We start from the raw sequence: 19,714 nt of genomic DNA on the forward strand, positions 1-19,714 counted from the left end.
TTAAGATAAACAATTTGAAAAAAAGTTACTGCTTTTTAAATAGGAGTTGTGAAATTTCAAAACTTTGTAAAGCATGCTCTATGTGAGATTATCTTCAAGAAAAAAAAAAAAAACTATTTGTTTCCCATTGTATCACTGTTTAAGAGGGGGTTTCGGAGGAGCGACCGCGTCTCCTTGGGGTGCGTTCAGCCCCCCTGTTCACAACGCGAGCTGCAGACATGAAGTGGCTGGCGTGTAGCGCAGGCTGGGGAGTTTGGAGAGCGAAGTGAGCAGGGGGCAAACCCCCTAGTATGTATATATACCCAAGTACATATACAAGTACACATACACATATAAATGTATACATATACACACATACAGATATACTGTATTTGTTTCCCATTGTATCACTGTTTAAGAGGGGGTTTTGGAGGAGCAACCGCGTCTTCACAACACAAGCGGCAGAGACGCGAAGTGGCTGGAGCATAGCGCAGGCTGGCGGGGTTGGCGAGCAAAGTGAGCAGGGGGTAACCCCCAAGTGGTTTTATAAAAGAGTTTACTGATGCATGTAATTACATTCTGTTACCATTACATTAATCAAATCAGTTTATTATTTTTTAACTTCTTGCTACACTTTGTCTAACTGAACTAGCCACAATATTCCTCTTGCTAAAACATGGATCTGAGTAAGCAATTGACTGTCTTTAATGTCTACTTGCTATCTTTTGATTTGCAGGACTTTGAAAAGGCTCTCTTTTTTCCCTGTAAAGCAGCTGAGCTTGTAAATGATTATGGTAAAAGTTGGAGCTTGAAATATCGAGCAATGAGCCAGTATCACATGGCAGTGGCTTACAGGAAGTTGGGTCGTCTCCCTGATGCCATGGAGTGCTGCGAGGTACTGTGGTAATTACTGAATGTCTGCTCACTTTCTACTACCTTAGGCCACAGGAGAAAAATCAACAGCATCTTGCACAGAGCATTACCATTACCAGTGGCTCCTTAGTTAATTTTTTACATCCTGTCCCTGTAGAAACAGATTGGATGATGTGAGAGCAGACAGACTGGTTTCATGTCTTGGATTTGGATTTGAAGGAGACACAAAAAATGTACTGTTCTTCAGCTATGACATACACGTACAGTAAATACATACTGTGCTGTCAAATATACTGTGTGTATATTTATACATACACATATATACAGTATATACATATACATATATGTAAATATACTGTATATATAATTTGTATATATGTAAATATATACCTATTTACACATGTATTTATATACACATATATATATGTGTGTGTGTGTGTGTATATATATATATATATATATATATATATATATATATATGTATATGTATATATATATGTATATGTATATGTATGTATATGTATATGTATATATATGTATATGTATATATATGTATATGTATATATGTATATATATATATATATATGTATATATATATATGTATATATATATATATATATATATATATATATATATATATATACAGTATGTGTACAGGTATGAAAGTCTGAATAAGCATAAGCTTTCCTAATTCATTGTGTTAATAAGAAATGTAATTATTTACATAATGAGGCAGAAGTACATAATAAAGAATAGTTGCATAAGATATATGAAATATTAAAATGTGTGATTCAATATAAATGTTTAATATCTAAATATTATTGGTTGTAAAAGAATTTGTCATTTTTTTTACCATCTGATAGAGGGCTATAGTGGGCTAGATCTCCTGGGGTTAGCTAATATGGCATGCACAATTTGAAGTCCATCTGATCATTTATACTGTCACGTATTGGTTTACTCTTCATCATAAGGGTGTAATTTCCAAAAATAACCCTAAAATGAGGGTGTTTTGGGTCTAGAATAGTACATGTGGAGTTTTTCTCATGCAGATGATTCAGGAGGTGTTAGACTCCACATGCGTGGAGTTTGCATGTTCTCCCTGTGTTTGCATGGGTTTTCTCCAGGTGCTCTGCTTTGCTCCCACAAGGTAGGTAAATTGTCAATCCTAAATTGGCTGTAGCTTGTGGTTTGTGTGTGTATGTTTATGTGTTTGCCCTATGATGGACTGGTACCCTCTAGAGGCATTTTTCCAGTCTTGCGTCCTATGCTAGCTGGGATAGGCTGCAGCACACCCTGCGACCCTGTTCAGGAATAATTTAGTTAGACAATGACATTATGTCATTTATTCTGAAAGATGCAACATAACAAACCGAAATACATGTGTAGCAGATTATTAGAATACCGAAGCTATAGAATTAGTTCAGTTATTCTGCTTATCTTCTCTTGGGATAGATTAAATGGTTGTGGCTTTCCTCACCCCTCGTGGTGTCTGCCTCTTCCAGCTCAATGTCATTTCAGTCTGTCTCTGACTTGAAGACCAGTTGAACCTGTGAGAAAAGCCTTGTGTTACTAAGCTTGTGGGAAACATCCATTCAGTCTTTTTTTGTTACAAGTGGTTGGTGATTTTGGTTTCCTTTTTAATGTTCTTTTTTCAGTCTCATTGTAAGCCACAGTTGTTTTTGTTTTTGGGTCCACTAGTCACAGGCATGCCATGTCTCATTTTTATAGGACACCATATACAACGGTCACCTTCTGTTCACCTGTAATAATCCCAGTAGACTGACAGCTGCAAGTGTGTTGCCTTACAGAAACCAAGGCACGCACCCCCAATAGAGGGTAAAAATACATCCCAGGGGCTGAACATAAAGGGTGTGCATGAAAGGAACCTTAAAGACAGAAAGAAAGTGTGAGCTAGAAACAAATGGGATGACTCCGACAAGAAACAAGAAAAGAGAGATGAATAAAGAGGCTAGGCAAAAGGTGACATGAGCAGAAGCAACCAAATCACAGGGGGTTGATACCAGAAGCAATCAAAGAAAGACACATAAGACAAATGAGTGATGCATTAAAATTATGGGAATAAGCAATTGGCTGATTACTAGGAGGCTTGGAAGATAGGCATGAGAGTTATAAGCCGATATACTGGAACGGCAGTCATATAGGGTGGTTAGAGTGTGTGCCTTAAAAGTCCAGAGTCTTGGGTTTGAATTCTAGCCACTATGGACTTAGAGTAGGACTCTTGGCATAGAGTAGTGTTTTTGTTTTCCTCTAGGTACTGTAAGTATTTGTTTCCCATCCCATAGATTTGTAACTTTGTAAGAGATTGAACCCAATGATTGTCTTAACATCCTATCCAGATATAGTTCTTGGCTTAAGCTCAAAAGCTGCCAGGATAGGTTGTTGCCCCCTGTGACCCTGAAATGGACCAAGCAAGTGCAGAAGATGGATATGTACTGTACCATATAATAATTTGCTAAAAAATGACATCACAGTGAAACTGCTGTAATGTGCCTCAAGAGCACAGAAACAGACAGTGGTAGAGTAGGCATCAACTTACCAGAGCCACAAGGTAAATACAGTTAGGGCAGGTTGGAGTTCAGATGGTATAGAGAGTGTCCATGCAGTGGTCAGCAGCATACCGCATTCCTTTGTCTCTGTTCAGCGGCTGTTTAACAGACTGACTAGGGCCTTGTGACGCCTGCCGGTCGGCTGTGTGCTGACCTTATTTACTCAGCTGTGGATTGCTCTGTGGTTTAAATAGACCAGCTTGGCCACGAGGATCTAGTTACACTTTACGTTGGAGGTCCATCTAGCAGCTGCCAGCCACACATCCTCTGTCTACCCTTGGGAGAATCCCACTCACCTGGTAACTGCCTGTCTGCGCCACTTAGTGGGGGGCAGGACTAGGGATAGGTTGGACAGCCTGAATCTGTCTATTTTATACATGTTGGATGTGGATGTTCTTATGATTTAGAGGGGCTGCTCAAATTCACCTGTCTTGGTGACCAAGAGATCATCAGTTGCATAGTGTTATCTTTATCTCTTTATATATCCCTTATTATTGGTCGGTGATTGTATTAGTGGCTGTCTGTCTGGTATACTACTGTATCTTGTAAACTGTCCTGACTGTTGTCCTCTGATTTCAGGAGTCCATGAAGATTGCCCTTCAGCACAGTGATCGTCCACTCCAATCTCTGTGCCTCCTGACCTTTGCTGACATCCATCGCAGTAGAGGTGATGTTCAGGTACAGTAAAGGCCATTTGGCATAATTAAGGGTATGCCATCCCGTGAGCAGCTGGACCTTAGCCATAATAACATGGATGTTGCTAACTGAGAAGCCATCTTACTGTAGAATAGGTGAACACTTTTATGAAACTTGAAGCTCTTCAGCAGACAGCACCTGAGGTGGAACTTGTATAAGTGGTGTGAATTTAGGTCAAGGGGCAGCATAAACCCCAGTGGAGTTAGGAAGATGCATAAACTACATTTTATATGGGTTAAGGTAGACAGGCCGGACATTGCAGAAGTACAGTGCATCCTGAAAGTATTCACAGCGCATCACTTTTTCCACATTTTGTTATGTTACAGCCTTATTCCAAAATGGATTAAATTCATTTTTTTCTTCAGAATTCTACACACAACACCCTATAATGACAACGTGAAAAAAGTTTGAGATTTTTGCAAATTTATTAAAAATAAAAAAATTGAGAAAGCACATGTACATAAGTATTCACAGCCTTTGCCATGAAGCTCAAAATTGGTGCTCAGGTGCATCCTGTTTCCCCTGATCATCCTTGAGATGTTTCTGCAGCTTAATTGGAATCCACCTGTGGTAAATTCAGTTGATTGGACATGATTTGGAAAGGCACACACCTGTCTATATAAGGTCCCACAGCTGACAGTTCATGTCAGAACACAAACCAAGCATGAAGTCAAAGGAATTGTCTGTAGACCTCCAAGACAGGATTGTCTCGAGGCACAAATCTGGGGAAGGTTACAGAAAAATCTCTGCTGCTTTGAAGGTCCCAATGAGCACAGTGGCCTCCATCATCCTTAAGTGGAAGCGATCGGGGGAGAAGGGCCTTAGTCAGGGAGGTGACCAAGAACCCGATGGTCTCTCTGTCAGAGCTCCAGAGGTCCTCTGTGGAGAGAGGAGAACCTTCCAGAAGGACAACCATCTCTTCAGCAATCCACCAATCAGGCCTGTATGGTAGAGTGGCCAGACGGAAGCTACTCCTTAGTAAAAGGCACATGGCAGTCTGCCTGGAGTTTGCCAAAAGGCACCTGAAAGACTCTCAGACCATGAGAAAGAAAATTCTCTGGTCTGATGAGACAAAGATTGAACTCGTTGGTGTGAATGCCAGGCGTCACGTTTGGAGGAAACCAGGCACCGCTCATCAAAAGGCCAATACCATCCCTACAGTGAAGCATGGTGGTGGCAGCATCATGCTGTGAGGATGTTTTTCAGCGGCAGGGACTGGGAGACTAGTCAGGATAAAGGGAAAGATGACTGCAGCAATGTACAGAGACATCCTGGATGAAAACCTGCTCCAGAGCGCTCTTGACCTCAGACTGGGGCGACGGTTCATCTTTCAGCAGGACAACGACCCTAAGCACACAGCCAAGATATCAAAGGAGTGGCTTCAGGACAACTCTGAATGCCCGTGAGTGGCCCAGCCAGAGCACAGACTTGAATCCGATTGAACATCTCTGGAGAGATCTTAAAATGGCTGTGCACCAACGCTTCCCATCCAACCTGATGGAGCTTGAGAGGTGCTGCAAAGAGGAATGGGCGAAAACTGGCCAAGGATAGGTGTGCCAAACTTGTGGCATCATATTCAAAAAGACTTGAGGCTGTAATTGCTGCCAAAGGTGCATTGACAAAGTATGCACTGTAGATATACAGGATGTAGTATTGATATGGGGTTGAATGCTAAGTTGAAGTTGGTGTGGCTAATTGGGGAGTGGGGCAGTGCAGAAAAGTGTGCAGGATGCCATAAACCCAATGTGGAATCAGAATTCTAGATAGTCTCAACTTATTTTCAAGTTTACGATTAACTAAATGGGCTGAGTAGCTTTAAGTTTAGAACAGTGGACTTTATGTGAAGCTAAGGTGGCAGACCAAATTGATATGAAGGCAGAGGTAAAAACAGTCTGGCTCTATCATTCTGGACATTATGGATCTCTTAGCAGAGCTGAGGTGATGGATGTGACTGGTCCTGGTGTGGACCTTTAATAATGGACAGAGTAGACATTTTGTAGATGTTAGAACATGCGACTCACTCTTTTATTTCATCCTCCAGAAAGCATTCCCTCGCTATGAGTCGTCCATGTGCATCATGACGGAGACGGGCAATCGCTTGGGCCAGGTGAACATCTACCTGGGAGTGGCTAAGTGTTGGCTTCTGCAGAAGGAGCTGGACAAGGTGATGTTTTTCTGAATGACTGCGTTTTAGGGTTGGCAGGTGGACGGAGGTTTCTGACTGAGCTTGTTTTTTTCCTACAGGCCTTGGCTGCAGTTGAGAAAGCATATGAGCTGGCAGAAGGGTTGGAACACAAGGTAAAAAGTGGAACACCTCAGGACAATGGACATCTCTTACAGTAAAGCCCCACTGATCACTTATTTCTTTGCAGCTGAGTCTTCTCCGGGTCCACTGCCTAAACGAAGGTATTTATCGTGCTAAAGAGGAGCAGGCCAAACTTCGGGAACATGTCGTCAAGTTCCATGAGTGTGTGGAGGAAATGGAGCTATATTGCGGCATGTGTGGAGAGTCCATAGGAGACCGAAACCATCAGCTACAAGCGCTGCCCTGCTCCCATGTCTTTCACCTTAAGTGAGTGTCAACTAAGCTGAGCTGAGCTGAACAGTAATGGATATGGTGTTGTGGCATTGGGCAGCAGATATATAGCCAGAGAGAAGACAATGTGACGTGTGTACAGGGCAAAGATCTATGGTGTGATATTGACCTAAAAAGGAGAAGGAAAGCGGACAGGGCACATCAGAGTAAATTTGGACTGTATGTACTATAATGAGTGTGTTGTCTGGACCTTGAAAAGATCTGGTACTAAAGTGGTTGAAAGAGGGGTTTTATGCTGTGTGGAGTACAAATCAAGAGGACTTAAGTTTAAGCTGTATAATAGACATCTGGAATGCTGTGTGCAGTCTGGTGTTCATGTTAAAACAAAGGACAGAATAGCAGTAGAAAAGGTCTAGAGAAGAACAGTGAGATGTACTTCATGAGTACAGGGTGGGAACTAAGCAAAAAAAAAAAATATAAGAATCTAGTTGTATCTGACGCATGATATGATAGAAATGTTTAAAATTATGAAGGCAATTTGTAAGGTTAATATCTTGGACTGGCATCCAGTCCGTGATTGCTACCTGTTTTAGGCTCAGTGCTGCCAGAATAGGCTCCATCTCTGTGCATCCTGTAATGAGACATATTAGTTATAAACTGGATTTATGCTGGGAATAAGTAAGGTGGATACTGACTTACAGTAAAAGAAGTTTCTTCAGCAAAGTCACAAATAGTTGCCTAACAGTAAATTTCACACAGGCACAACAAAAAAAATATGTTTTGCCTCAGATTTATGGATGGAAAGACAACTGTATAGTTGCATTCTTTGTACTAGAGAGCTGAAGCCTTTAAATCTCAGGTTGATATTGTTCTAGAATATTGTAAAATAAGAATGATTGGGCTATGTATGGCCTGTTCTCATCCAGATCCTTTTCTTTTACTTAGAACTGAAATCAAGTTGGCCATATGCAGTGTTGATAACTGACAGTCATGTCAGTGCAAAGGCCGGACCCCTTACTTAAAGGAATGATCTTTTTAATCTGTTACTTACCCCGTGTTGTTTGTAGTCATGCCAGAGGCAATTTTTAAATCTCATGTTTTCATTGAGAACATCCATCCATCCATTATCCAACCCGCTGAATCCGAGCACAGGGTCACGGGGGTCTGCTGGAGCCAATCCCAGCCAACACAGGGCACAAGGCAGGGAACCAATCCTGGGCAGGGTGCCAACCCACCGCAGGACACACACAAACACACCCACACACCAAGCACACACTAGGGCCAATTCAGAATCACCAATCCACCTAACCTGCATGTCTTTGGACTGTGGGAGGAAACCGGAGCGCCTGGAAGAAACCCACGCAGACACGGGGAGAACATGCAAACTCCACGTAGGGAGGACCCGGGAAGCGAACCCGAGTCTCCTAACTGTGAGGCAGCAGCGCTACCACTGCGCCACCGTGCCGCCCCTTCATTGAGAACAGATATAACAAAGTTTTTGATACAGTGGAATTCAATGGGCCAACATTAAACAGCAGAAAACAATATTAAAATCAATCTAATAAAACATCTCAAGTTAACTTGTGTCACATAATTCACATGTTGGTTATCACAACATTGTTATTTTTTTTGCTATAATATGTTGCTTTCTTACAAGAGTTATTTATGATAGGCTGCTGTAAATTCAGTCTCATTACTGCACCCTACCTCTGTGTTCTAGTGGTTCTGGACCTGACAGCATTTGGTTGACATGAGAGTGTTTGGAAGTTAATGACAAGGGATTACTAAATATTCTACCTGTCCACATAAGCACACACAACAGCCAGGTTTGGGATTAACCTAGGATTTGTGAGGGTCAGGACTAGCCTCTGTTCAATCATGGCACCAAGTTGATTATGAGCAGTGCTGTAGTATTCAGTATCCATTAGGGCATAAAATGCATGGACATTAATATGAATTTTACACAATGGGAAGCTGTACAGTTTGGGTCAGACACTTGGTATTTTAATACCAGTATACTTTCCCAGTAGTGGATTGGTGTGTAAAGCAGCGACCAGATGGACCAGGTTCAATGCTGGGAATTGCACTGGGGACACCACCACTGCCGCAAACCAGTCATAACACAAATAATAAGTTTATACTTAGCCTGTATTAAAGAGTCATTCCGCACTGTAACAGACCTTGCTTGGAGCCGCAGTGAATGTTACTGCCATAGTTATGACGCTCACGCTCTCTGTTAGCTGAAGTGCTCTTGGTGCGCTGGCTGTCCGGGTGCTCCAGCATGTCCAGGTTTCAATAGTTGTTCTCAGTGCTAGTAGATACTTATACTTAAATTTGTTATAACTTTGAGATAATATTTCTCTCTATTATATAATAAAATCCTGGGACTAGACAAGACTTTTTCAGAGAGATAATTTCAAGTCCCACAAGACGAGACTTTGTGCCAGGAGATTTAACCATGCCCACGGTCCACTCACCTCGCATTCGTGTGAATGCTATTGTCAGACACAGTTCCTGTGCTCTCAGCTCTTATACATTTTTACGTTTTCCTCATTTTAATACAAGACATACAATCTATTCGTTTCCTTCAAGGTAGTCTTTTTCTGGACAATAATTTTATATGTTCTAGATGAACATATATAGTCCTCACAGGTGGCGCAGTGGTAGTGCTGCTGCTTTGCAGTAAGGAGACTGTGGAAGTGTGTGGGTTCACTTCCCGGTTCCTCCCTGTGTGGATAGCGCTTTGAGTACTGAGAAAAGCGCTATATAAATGTAATGAATTATTATTATTATTATGAAACGTTGACGGCTAAGCGAAAAAGAAAGGGCAGCACATTGAAAAGAGGCCAAAAAGTGTTGGAGAGAAAGGAATTCTAAAAAGAACAATAATAATCTAAGTGCAAATTCAGAAAATAAGGAAAGTTATAATCAGCCCAGACCAAGTGGAATTGAAAACCTAACAGGTCCAAATGGGGGAAATAAAAGACAAAGAGTAGAAGACAAAGTAGAATTTCGTAAAGAAGTCCAAAAAGCGTACACATGCAGAGCAAGTTAGAGATTATCTTCTTCGTCTTCTTTCGGCTGCTCCTGTTAGGGGTTGCCACAGCGGATCATCTTCTTCCATGTCCTCTGCATCTTGTTGTGTTACACCCATCACCTGCATGTCCTCTCTCACCACATCCATAAACCTTCGCTTAGGCCATCCTCTTTTCCTCTTCCCTGGCAGCTCTATCCTTAGCATCCTTCTCCCAATATATCCAGCATCTCTCCTCTACACATGTCCAAACCAACACAATTAGAGATTATGACAGTACTAAAATTTGAAAGTCTCAAAAAACTGAGAGTAAAGATCGTGTTAGCGCTAACAAACGGAAATTATTACTCGGTGAAATAACGGAACAGCGAAAAGAGATTGAATATATGGATAAAGGTGATATGACAGAAGTATGTAGATATTGTTTGGCTTTAAAGTTTAATTCGTGTTGTCATGAAGGAAAAGTAGTGTTTCTTCCCAATGAAGAGGCGTATCCACAAGAATAAAAAGATTTGTTATTTGGTGAAAGCGAAATCCACAAACACTACAGGCAAAATATCCGCATCTACAGTAATCTTTTCGCATTTGCATCATTCAATGCTCAAAAAGTAGATTTCCACGATTCAGAACCATACACAATGAGAATCTGTGGTCCCACAACAATTAAAGCTACTACACAAGTTTAATTTCAAAGAAACCACAATTTTGTCAGGTTTATATTTATGATCACGGAGAAGCGATGCAACATAGAATCGAAAGAGTTATATGATCGGACATATTAGAAATTCTATAGCCAATAATGGATACAAATCCATATGTCGAAAGGTATCGCACTTTACATGAAATTTATCTGAAAAACATGGACAAAGAAGTTTTTTTGGATTTCTATATGAATCCAAAAGATCACACTCACATATATAATAAACCAACATGTGATGAATTGTCAGTGATAATAGTTTCGAAAGACAGAGATATCAAAGACAAAGTTGATATTCATGTTTATCCAAAAGTACAATACGCTTCATCACAAGCAGCAGATCTGGGAAATGACTAGAGCATGGGTCCTGCACGGGGGTCGGGGAGTGAAGCGAGCAGGGAGCAGAACCCCCTAGTTTTTTATAAATGATCTATTTGGTGTCTAAATAGGAGCTTTGCTTCTCTTTTGCTAGGAACCTCTGGAAGCAAAGAACTTCCTCAGAGTTTTCCTAGCAGAGCCAAAGAAATGCTTTCTTACAGACTAACACAGAGCAGTAATGAAAAGAAAAAGCAAGCAATGTGACATAATAAGGAGAAATGGCACATGAAAGAATCATATTTTAGTGTAAAGCTTATACACAGAATACAGTGACACACTGCACGTTAATTGATCTTCTTGGCTGCCTATGACTGGCCTTATGCAGTTTCCTGTCACCCTTAATTTGTTATTGAACAGGTTCAGTAAGTTGATTGAATGTAAAGATATACATTGATTATTAGCAATGTTCAGAATTACCAAGGAACACATTTCTAGCAGTGGCCCATCTTTGCCCCCTCAAATCCACTCTTCACACAGAGGATGACCAGATGCAGGACTCAAACTTGTAAAGCAGCAGCACTAACCATTTGAGAAAGTGGACAGAGCAGCAACAGAACAAAGTGTGAGAATCCAAAACAGTGGTGTGTTGGCACCTGAGCAAACAAATCCAACGTTAAATGTGATAATGAAGTTGTTTCTGGAATATAAACATGATCAAGTCATTTTCCTGGGTATTGGAAGTGGCCTGCAGGACAATATAAAATGGACAGTGTACAAGATTTACCAGTGAAATAAAAATGTGGCAGAAATTAGGCCTGCTTTTAGTCACCTCCTGTCTGGACAGGACGTGGAGGCACACATTGACCAATGTTTTCACTTTCTAGGTGTCTGCAGACAAATGGGACAAGAGGGTGTCCAAATTGCCGAAAATCTTCAATCAAGCCAGGCTTTGTATGATGGATATGGCACCAGTCGTTGAATGGTGCTGGTTGGACATGGACTGTTCTTGGTTTTCTTGATGCAGTTAACCAGAGGGAGACACCAAAATCAAGCAGATGGTTGAACAGACAGACATTCTAATTTCCTTTCTCTTTGGTAACATGGAAGCATGTTCAGGAGCAGGCATGTGGCAGCAAGCTGGCACCGTTTTCCTGTGTACAGTTACCTTGGAAATCATTCCACCTGCATGGAGGTGATTGTCCTTTAGGATTCATGTGAGCAAAGCACCTCATTTGTTACATTTTGATGTTTTACATTTTCTCCAACTGAGCTGGAGAACTCATGCTGGCGAGTTGGCTCCTCTCAGGGCAGCTGAACTTGTTTTTTGTTTTTTTTTAACTTGTATTATGATTTACTCAAGTTATAGCAATGTTTGTGCTCTCTGGTCTCTTCACCCTTCTGTCAGTGTCTTGGTATCTAGTCAAGGCTTTATTGAATAAGCTGTTAAGAGGGTCCTGAACACTTAATCCAACTGTAATCCTGTTTTGTTTGACATTGGAATTTATAACCTCTAGAAGAGATATGATATTGTAAGTCTTTATACCTTCACATCCCACTTTGGTATACAACATTGTGTGAATGAATCATCTTTAATCATCATAACCGATAAAGTGAAGCTATGTGTATAGAGCTAACCACTTCATGCTATTGTCTGCCCATGCCAGTTGGCAGTGCTTTTAGTAGGACTTGGAGTGACTTCTGGCACACGTGATGCGCACACAGGCAGTGCTCAAGTGCAGCTCTCGCTTTTGTCCGACTCATTTTTGTCTACTCAGTGGGCTTCAAAGAGATTAAAGACATGACTTCATCCGTCCAGTGCCATGAGGAGATGAGTCTGTACTTTGGTGCTGTTAGTGTGCAGACAATGTAATTTCTCGTGGGGGTTGAGGACATTGTTAAATAACCACTTACAAGGGTCAGAATGTCCAGTTTTCCACTTAAAATATAAGTATTAAGGAACTGAAGTCTGGCAACCAAATTGCTGCTGTCATGTTACTTGTAACTTAAAGGGGGGCAACTCCCATTTTGACAAATAGACTCACCGTTGACGCTTACAAGGACTTGTCATTACCTCAAGCTGTTTTTATATCTGTTGTACAAAATGATCTAAACAAATAAATTGAAGGTAACCCCAACTGAATGTCAGAATCATCGTATATACCACCATCTCACTCATCCCCATCATTGCAAACTGAGCTGTATTTCATGTTTACATTCAGGAACATATGAAGTGGTGAAGTGAAGTGGCAGAGTTTTTCAAGACCTGCAGTCCTGCGTCCTAAAAGTACGAAAAGAAAGGCCTAAAGATAATATGAACTTTGAAGACTTGAATATAAAGTGTTGTGTTTTGGAAAACATTTGATATCTCACTACATAAGTGTAATTGAGGCAGACTTACAAGTTTTAGGAATCCCTGAACTAGGGATGGGACAATTACCAGTTTTTACAATTAACCGCAGTGAAATTCCTGACACCTTTATCACATCGCTTCATGTTTTAAAGATCACTATGGCCGTTGTTGGAGACTGTTAAGTGTTCACTAAAGAGTAAGTAATCGCACACGGGTAGTGTGCAAATCGGGCATTTTCATACAGCTATGGTGGAAGGCAGCAACAGTGGGCTAGAGCTCTTTCGCCCATTGAAGAGGAACGATTGTGAAATTTGTCTTATTTTGGTTTTATGAGAAGTGTTGGAAGGCGATCACCCTATCTGCAGAACATGCAGAAAGAAAATTGCAGCAAAAAGGAGAAACGCTTTGAATTTATTGAGTCGTCTTCGAGACAATCGCCTGTTCCTGTATGGCAAATTCAAGGTAAGGTAATTCTGACGTCACTGCTGCTTAACTTGCTAATCGCAGATTGGTAAGAAGCTGTAGTGTCACATGCTCCAGTACGTATTCGACTGTGCATGTATTGTCCTGACGTACGTGTTAGCCATGTCTGCACTGTTTATTCCACAGGGCCATCCATCCAGTGTGTTTTGTTCATTCAAATCACTAACACAGGTCTTGAATTGGGTTTTTACATCCAGCCTTATGAATCGACCAAGTGTTAAACTTCAATTAAAGAGATTCACGTAAACACAGATATTGGAATAAAGTGATCCAATTGAAATGTACATTTATATAACAAAAAAACGGACACATTTATTGTTCCATTGAAATTTATTGGTGTTCTCTTGCTACGAGCAAGACGTTTAACAACTGAGAAAAGAGTCTGCTGAAAAAACGAATATATAAAGGCACAGAGTGGAGATGGTTAATGAGCTAAAACCCCATGGCATTAACAGCTAACAGAGCGTCTGCATTCATACAGTCAGGCCATCCCAAATGCGGGAATTAATCACTGGAGATCTGTGGATAAACTCGGAGAAAGGATAGACAATTGCGTCAAAAGAACCCTCTGACCGGAGGCCACCATTGAAATCAAACGAATCGTGCTAAATTTAATTACATGTGGGGAATTAGTAGCTGCACGGACAGAGGTGAGTGCAAGTTTTGCTCGGATTACAAGTCACATACATTTAAAGAAGTGACCGGAGATGATGGCCCCATGAAGGTTATATATAAACTGTACAACCAGATCAGATTTGATCATATAAATATCTGAGTGTAAACATAGCTGTGCTGTCATTACTTTCTGAGAGAGTGTCTAGCTCGGAGCAAAAACTGAAATGTGTGTGTGAGTGAGAGGGGGAGGATTAGAATTTTAAACATTGTTACTTTTTTTTTTTTACAGAGTGGACGTACTGGAAGTAAAACAAGAGGTGCTTCTGGTCCATATTCACCCTCCTGCCCGGTGAGGTGGACAATCCAGCAAGCCTTTCAGCGACAGACTGCCTATCCACCCCAATCAAAGAATGCCCAGGACCTCAGTGCAACAGTCATGTACTTCATGATGCCATTTCAAATGGTGAGACCTGGATGGCTGAGGCTGAGGACGGTGGCAGTGGCAGTGACACTATATAAAGTACCATCACCACAGTTGTTTTCCAGAACTAAAATCTCCAATCTGTACAACCAAGTTAATTCTGATGTTGGCAGAAAGTTACCTTAGGGGGTACATTGTGTGCTGATCTCTGGACTAGCTGTGGTGTTCAGCAACCTTACATTGGCTTCACCATATATTACATCACCCCTGTCTGGAAACAGTTCTTCCCAGAAGATCTCACCTCTGAGAAACATTTGAGATGTTTTTTGAAAATACGTCGGAGGAGTGGGGAGTCAACAAGGAAGACCAGGGGCCTCATGTATAACGCCGTGCGTAGAACTCACACTATAACATGGCGTAAGCACAAAAGCGGGAATGTGCGTACGCACAGAAAAATCCAGATGCAGGAATCTGTACGTACGCAAACTTTCACGTTCTTCCACTACATAAATCCCGATCAGCGTGTAAAGTAACGCACGTGCACGTGCCTTCTGTCCCACCCCAACTCCTCCCAGAATTACGCCTCTTTGAATATGCAAATCGATATAAATAGCCTTCTGAGAAAAGACAATGAGAAAAGCACGGGGGAAAATATAAGAATTTCAGCGAATACCAAGTGGAGGCAAAGGAAAAAACGTACTATTTGTTGGTTTAAACAGTGGTATAATCAACAAAAGGAAGTTGATCGAGTGACAGAGTGTCGGAGAAACTCGAAAGCTCAAGTTCACAAAGTCGCACAGTGCCCGAAATAAAAAAGAAATCGCATATCAAAGTCGCTGTGAAAAGGCGAGTCGTAGCCCACTGTCTGAGTGTCATATGAAAGCTTATTAGGGTACAGACAAAAAAAATAGGCACACAGTGGGAAAAAAGCACGAAATGTCAACTTTAATCTCGAAATTTCCACTTTAATCACGTTGTTTATTTTGCCATTAAAGTAGAACATCATAAACTTTATCTTAAAATTGTTTAATTTACTAGTTTCTCAAATCCCATTGTAACTAAAGTAGTATGTAAAATGCTTTGTTTTGTATTTGATCTTCTTTGTGCTCTGTGTGTGAATCACTACGTGCTTCTTAAATGGGCTTTCTCTTTCTCCGACAGGACACATAATCCATTGCATTTGTGATATTACAGCTCTCTGAATAATTAAAATACTGAGATGTATACGTGATATCGTTTTCATTATGATAGGAATGAAAGCATGTTATTAAACATGGGAACACGGTGGCGCAGTGCTTGTTCATATCTCACACAAGAGGCTTGCTGCGCCATGCGCGACCTTCAATGAAATAATTTATCACAGCAGTACTGTCTCTTTCAAATGTACTAACCTCCAATTCCTGTCCTTACTTTTCTTTCTCCAAATACCCAATCGCCACACAATCAGCTATGTAATAGACGTGAAGCCATCTGTAAGCTTAGAACGCCGATTCTTCAAAACTTTTAAGGAACATTGAAATATCTCCGTAGTACATGTTTAATTATTCTATCCGTCTATCCTTCCAGTGTCGCGTCAGCGCAAGAATACAACGCAATGCAGGAACAATCCCTGAACTAGCTAGCGCTGCGGCACCGAGTCCTCACATGTTTAATTATTAACAATACAGATTATTTAAATGAAGTTAAAGTTTTAGCTGTATAATATAATCAACATATTTTGCTGCATTTCATCTTAAAAATGATATCGTCATCATATGTAAATACGCTCTTTATAAAGTGGCGCAGGTTGTGTAATATTATAACTGTAGTGCAGGTTTACAGTGAGGTAATTGTACTTATAAGTACAAACAGTTCTACAAGGAGCACTTGATGGGCTGATTGAGTGCATTTAGAGTTCTTGGGATGAAACTTTTTCTAAACCGCGAAGTCCGTACTGGGAAGCCCATTGCGGCACTTCCTGTGTGATTTTGGGCTATACAAAAAAAATAAACTGTAAGTCTCTAAAGTGTTTTGCCATGGCTGAGTCAGCGTCTGCTTCATGCTGTATACCGATAATTCTCTTTCCAATCAGCTGCTGCTGTGATTCCCCACTCAGATACAGTGATTTAAACACTCCGAGTGGTGCAGTGAGAGTAATATGGAAAAAGATGATCTGCTGTGGCAACCCTTAACGGGAGCAGCTGAAAGAAGAAGAAGGTGCAGTGAGAGTTACAACGCTAAAGCAGTTATGGTATTTGGAATACTATGGCTGTTCCCTGGACCATTATATTGCTGCAGGTTAATTATCAGATGCATTACACTAATAAACAATATGCAGTTAGTTTCAGTGTATTTATAAAGCCGCGTCAGGAATGTGGAGCTAAGAAAGAAAGGGTGATCACACAGGAACAGTAGCACTGCTTTGACGCTGGGTGCCGCCAGTCTGCAAAACTGAGCGGAGAAATTGCGTACGCCAAGGTATGAGTTACCGTGGAAATGTGTGTGGCTTTACGCCAAGTTTAGGTTTTATACATCGCGATTTGAGCGTGGAAACGGGAGTACGCAACATTTCTGTGCGTACGCACCGTTTATACATGAGGCCCCAGGTCTGTGATACCACATATAATACAAGAAACACGAGAAAAGCCTTTGAAAAATATCATGCCCAGCAGCACAAGAATTCAAAGACCAACAAGAAGTCAAGGATGTAGTAAAAAAAAATAATAATGTAGCAAGAGTCAAAACCAGGAGGACCAGTCTCAGTAACTGAGGCCAAGAATCATGGGACAAAATCGAAGAAAGAAGGAAAACAGAGAGTTCAGAGAAATGAAACCAAAACTTTTTCAAAAAGGTTCAAAGGGTTTTGGAGTTGGTGGAGTAGGATGGAGAAGTGTACTGCTAGATGACCTTTCATCCTGTCACAGTGTGATCGATAGACTACGACCTCTGAGGACACAGCCACTGTTGGGTGGTCCTATCAACAGGAATCCACAATAGTGCCATCAAAATGGTGGTGATATAATGGCCTCAATCACAAATCAACATCAGAACTATATTTTACAAATAAATGAACCCCCAAACAAGTCCCTGATAGTACCCAGATCTGTGGCTTGGGTGCTTTGGCCGTAACCTGAACCTTACAATCTCAAAGGCTTTGAAAATTTAGAGAGTTGGCCATGCAGGCTGACGTCATTTGGTTCATGGCTTCTCGCAGATCTGGAAAAGGAGGATTGAGTTAAAGCAAAAGGAAGCTGTCGTCAACATTCCCCAGAAGGCCCTGGTCCCTGATGTGGGAACTCGATTGGAATCCACATACAAGATGCTTGAGTGTTTTCTCAACCAACAGTAGACAGCCATTGGTGTTACACTGGAAGGAGAAAGAGGAATATGGCATATGAGGCCTAATCAAGCTGACATACTGTAAGTGTCATGTGGCCTCTGAGCATGTTTATCCATACACTTGCTTCATAACCTGGAGTGACACTGTCAGCCATTAAACCTGTCAAGGTCCACATCACCAGTGACATTCTGGAGGACAATGGTGAAAGGAGTAATGCTAGAAGACCTTAACAGCAGATATACAGAGGAGGTGGTGATGAGCATTGGTTTTCTCATTGACCCCCAGTTCAAAAGTCGCTTTTTGAGCCAGTTTTGCATTTCACCATATATTATACAGTAATCCTAATTCTTATGCACTATTGTTATAACAATCATTTTAAAAACTTTTTTGCTTTGATTAACTGTGTTGTGGGATTTTACATTATGATGTTCTATTTTGTTACATTGTATTTGCAGTTGTTACAAGAGTATGATTATGAGTAAGTAATGTTAATGGTTAAAAATGAAACGAAAGTGCTGCTTATGATTTGGAGCAGGTACATGTGATCTCCCACTACAACTCGCGGACCCCCAGTTGTTTGAATGCAGCACTGCAATTCCCACTCGTGTTTTTGGGGTCTCAGTCATGTCATCATGAGGGTGGGGTGGTTTCCCTTTCCCCTTTGGTGATGTTGGCACAAGGACACTTCTCACTGGGTGGGCCTCTTGTCGTTAAAGGCCCTCTTGCGTGTACCCAGAACACTCTGAAGGTACATTAGATTCTCCCTGTCCCACCAATCAAGTATATTTACAGATGGTGAATCGGTTTTAGGTTTAGTCCACTGTATGAACCAAGCAAGATAAAACTTGCCTTTAAAAAGATTAAAAAGGAGTTGCAACAACCAAACTGGCAAACGATTATATCATGTCAACAGCAAAAGTGAGGAGATCAGCAACTCTACATCCCATGAGATGCTCTAAAGAGACCTCTGATAAATTGGCCCATACAGGCGCTCTGTTGGCTCAGTTGTTTAGGAAAATCTTTTCCTCTGATCACCCCAAGTAGTGAAATGGATAAAATGTATCCCATTTTTTTGTGGCGTCAGCTTATTAAAACTGATATGAAGTGGAGCTTCATGTCCCAAATAATTCCTGTAAAAATTGAAAGTACTGGCATTGGCATATTTATATTTTTTGTCCCCATGATACACCAGATGTCTCTCTGCTGAAGGGCTTCTGATAGATGACAGGCCTGGGTTCAGATATTTTCCAACTCTTATTATAGTGGCCATCTTCTGCCAGCGTGTGTTGTTAACTGTGCTGTTCCGATTTCATTTTAGTCAAGCCAGGCTCCGGTTATTGTAACAGTGGTAAGAAATGAAGCCCAGAGTAGCACTGCTTGGGTTGCAGGAGGCAGCATTTTTCATCTCTTTCTTATATGGACAGTATTTCTGTACCTCACGAACAGGACAGTACTTCTATTGCAGTTGTGCAGTGGGTATAATGACGATGATACTGCTGCGAACGTATGCCAGGCTACTCTACAGTGCAGGAAACTCCTGAATCTGTTCCTTATGATGGTTGGAGATATCAGACTTTTTGAATTTTCTCACACTCTGCATTTTGCTTCCTTGCTTTGTAAAATGGAGCCCTCTGTCGGTGAGGTACATAAAGTAGATGGAGTAGGTGGGTTACAAGGTGTAAGTGGATAGTCATTGAGCTGCTAAAAATTAGATTAGCAAACATTTATTTAATAAAAAACATTTAGTTTACAAACACATTAAAAATATTTGTTTACAAAAAGCAATCAAAGCAATATACAAGTAAAACTTTTTTTAACAATTTCCA

At 41.0% G+C, this 19,714-nt stretch overlaps 1 protein-coding gene across 2 annotated transcripts in view; it reads left to right on the forward strand.

Moving 5' to 3' along the window:
• The window catches only part of rapsn (receptor-associated protein of the synapse, 43kD), a 33,587-nt gene extending 21,151 nt beyond the window's left edge, over positions 1-12,436 (forward strand). The window contains exons 3-8 of one of the 2 annotated variants that reach the window (XM_028794286.2): positions 716-874; positions 3,999-4,097; positions 6,157-6,279; positions 6,360-6,413; positions 6,488-6,687; positions 11,585-12,436. In XM_028794286.2, coding sequence (XP_028650119.1) covers positions 716-874; positions 3,999-4,097; positions 6,157-6,279; positions 6,360-6,413; positions 6,488-6,687; positions 11,585-11,657 — 708 coding nt within the window. In that variant the 3' untranslated portion in view covers positions 11,658-12,436. The remainder of the gene's footprint in view (positions 1-715; positions 875-3,998; positions 4,098-6,156; positions 6,280-6,359; positions 6,414-6,487; positions 6,688-11,584) is intronic. The other variant, XM_028794288.2, reaches the window with a different exon arrangement.
• The last annotated feature ends 7,278 nt before the right edge of the window (positions 12,437-19,714 follow it).

The sequence above is a fragment of the Erpetoichthys calabaricus genome, chromosome 2 (assembly GCF_900747795.2).
Source record: "Erpetoichthys calabaricus chromosome 2, fErpCal1.3, whole genome shotgun sequence".
NCBI lineage: Eukaryota > Metazoa > Chordata > Cladistia > Polypteriformes > Polypteridae > Erpetoichthys > Erpetoichthys calabaricus.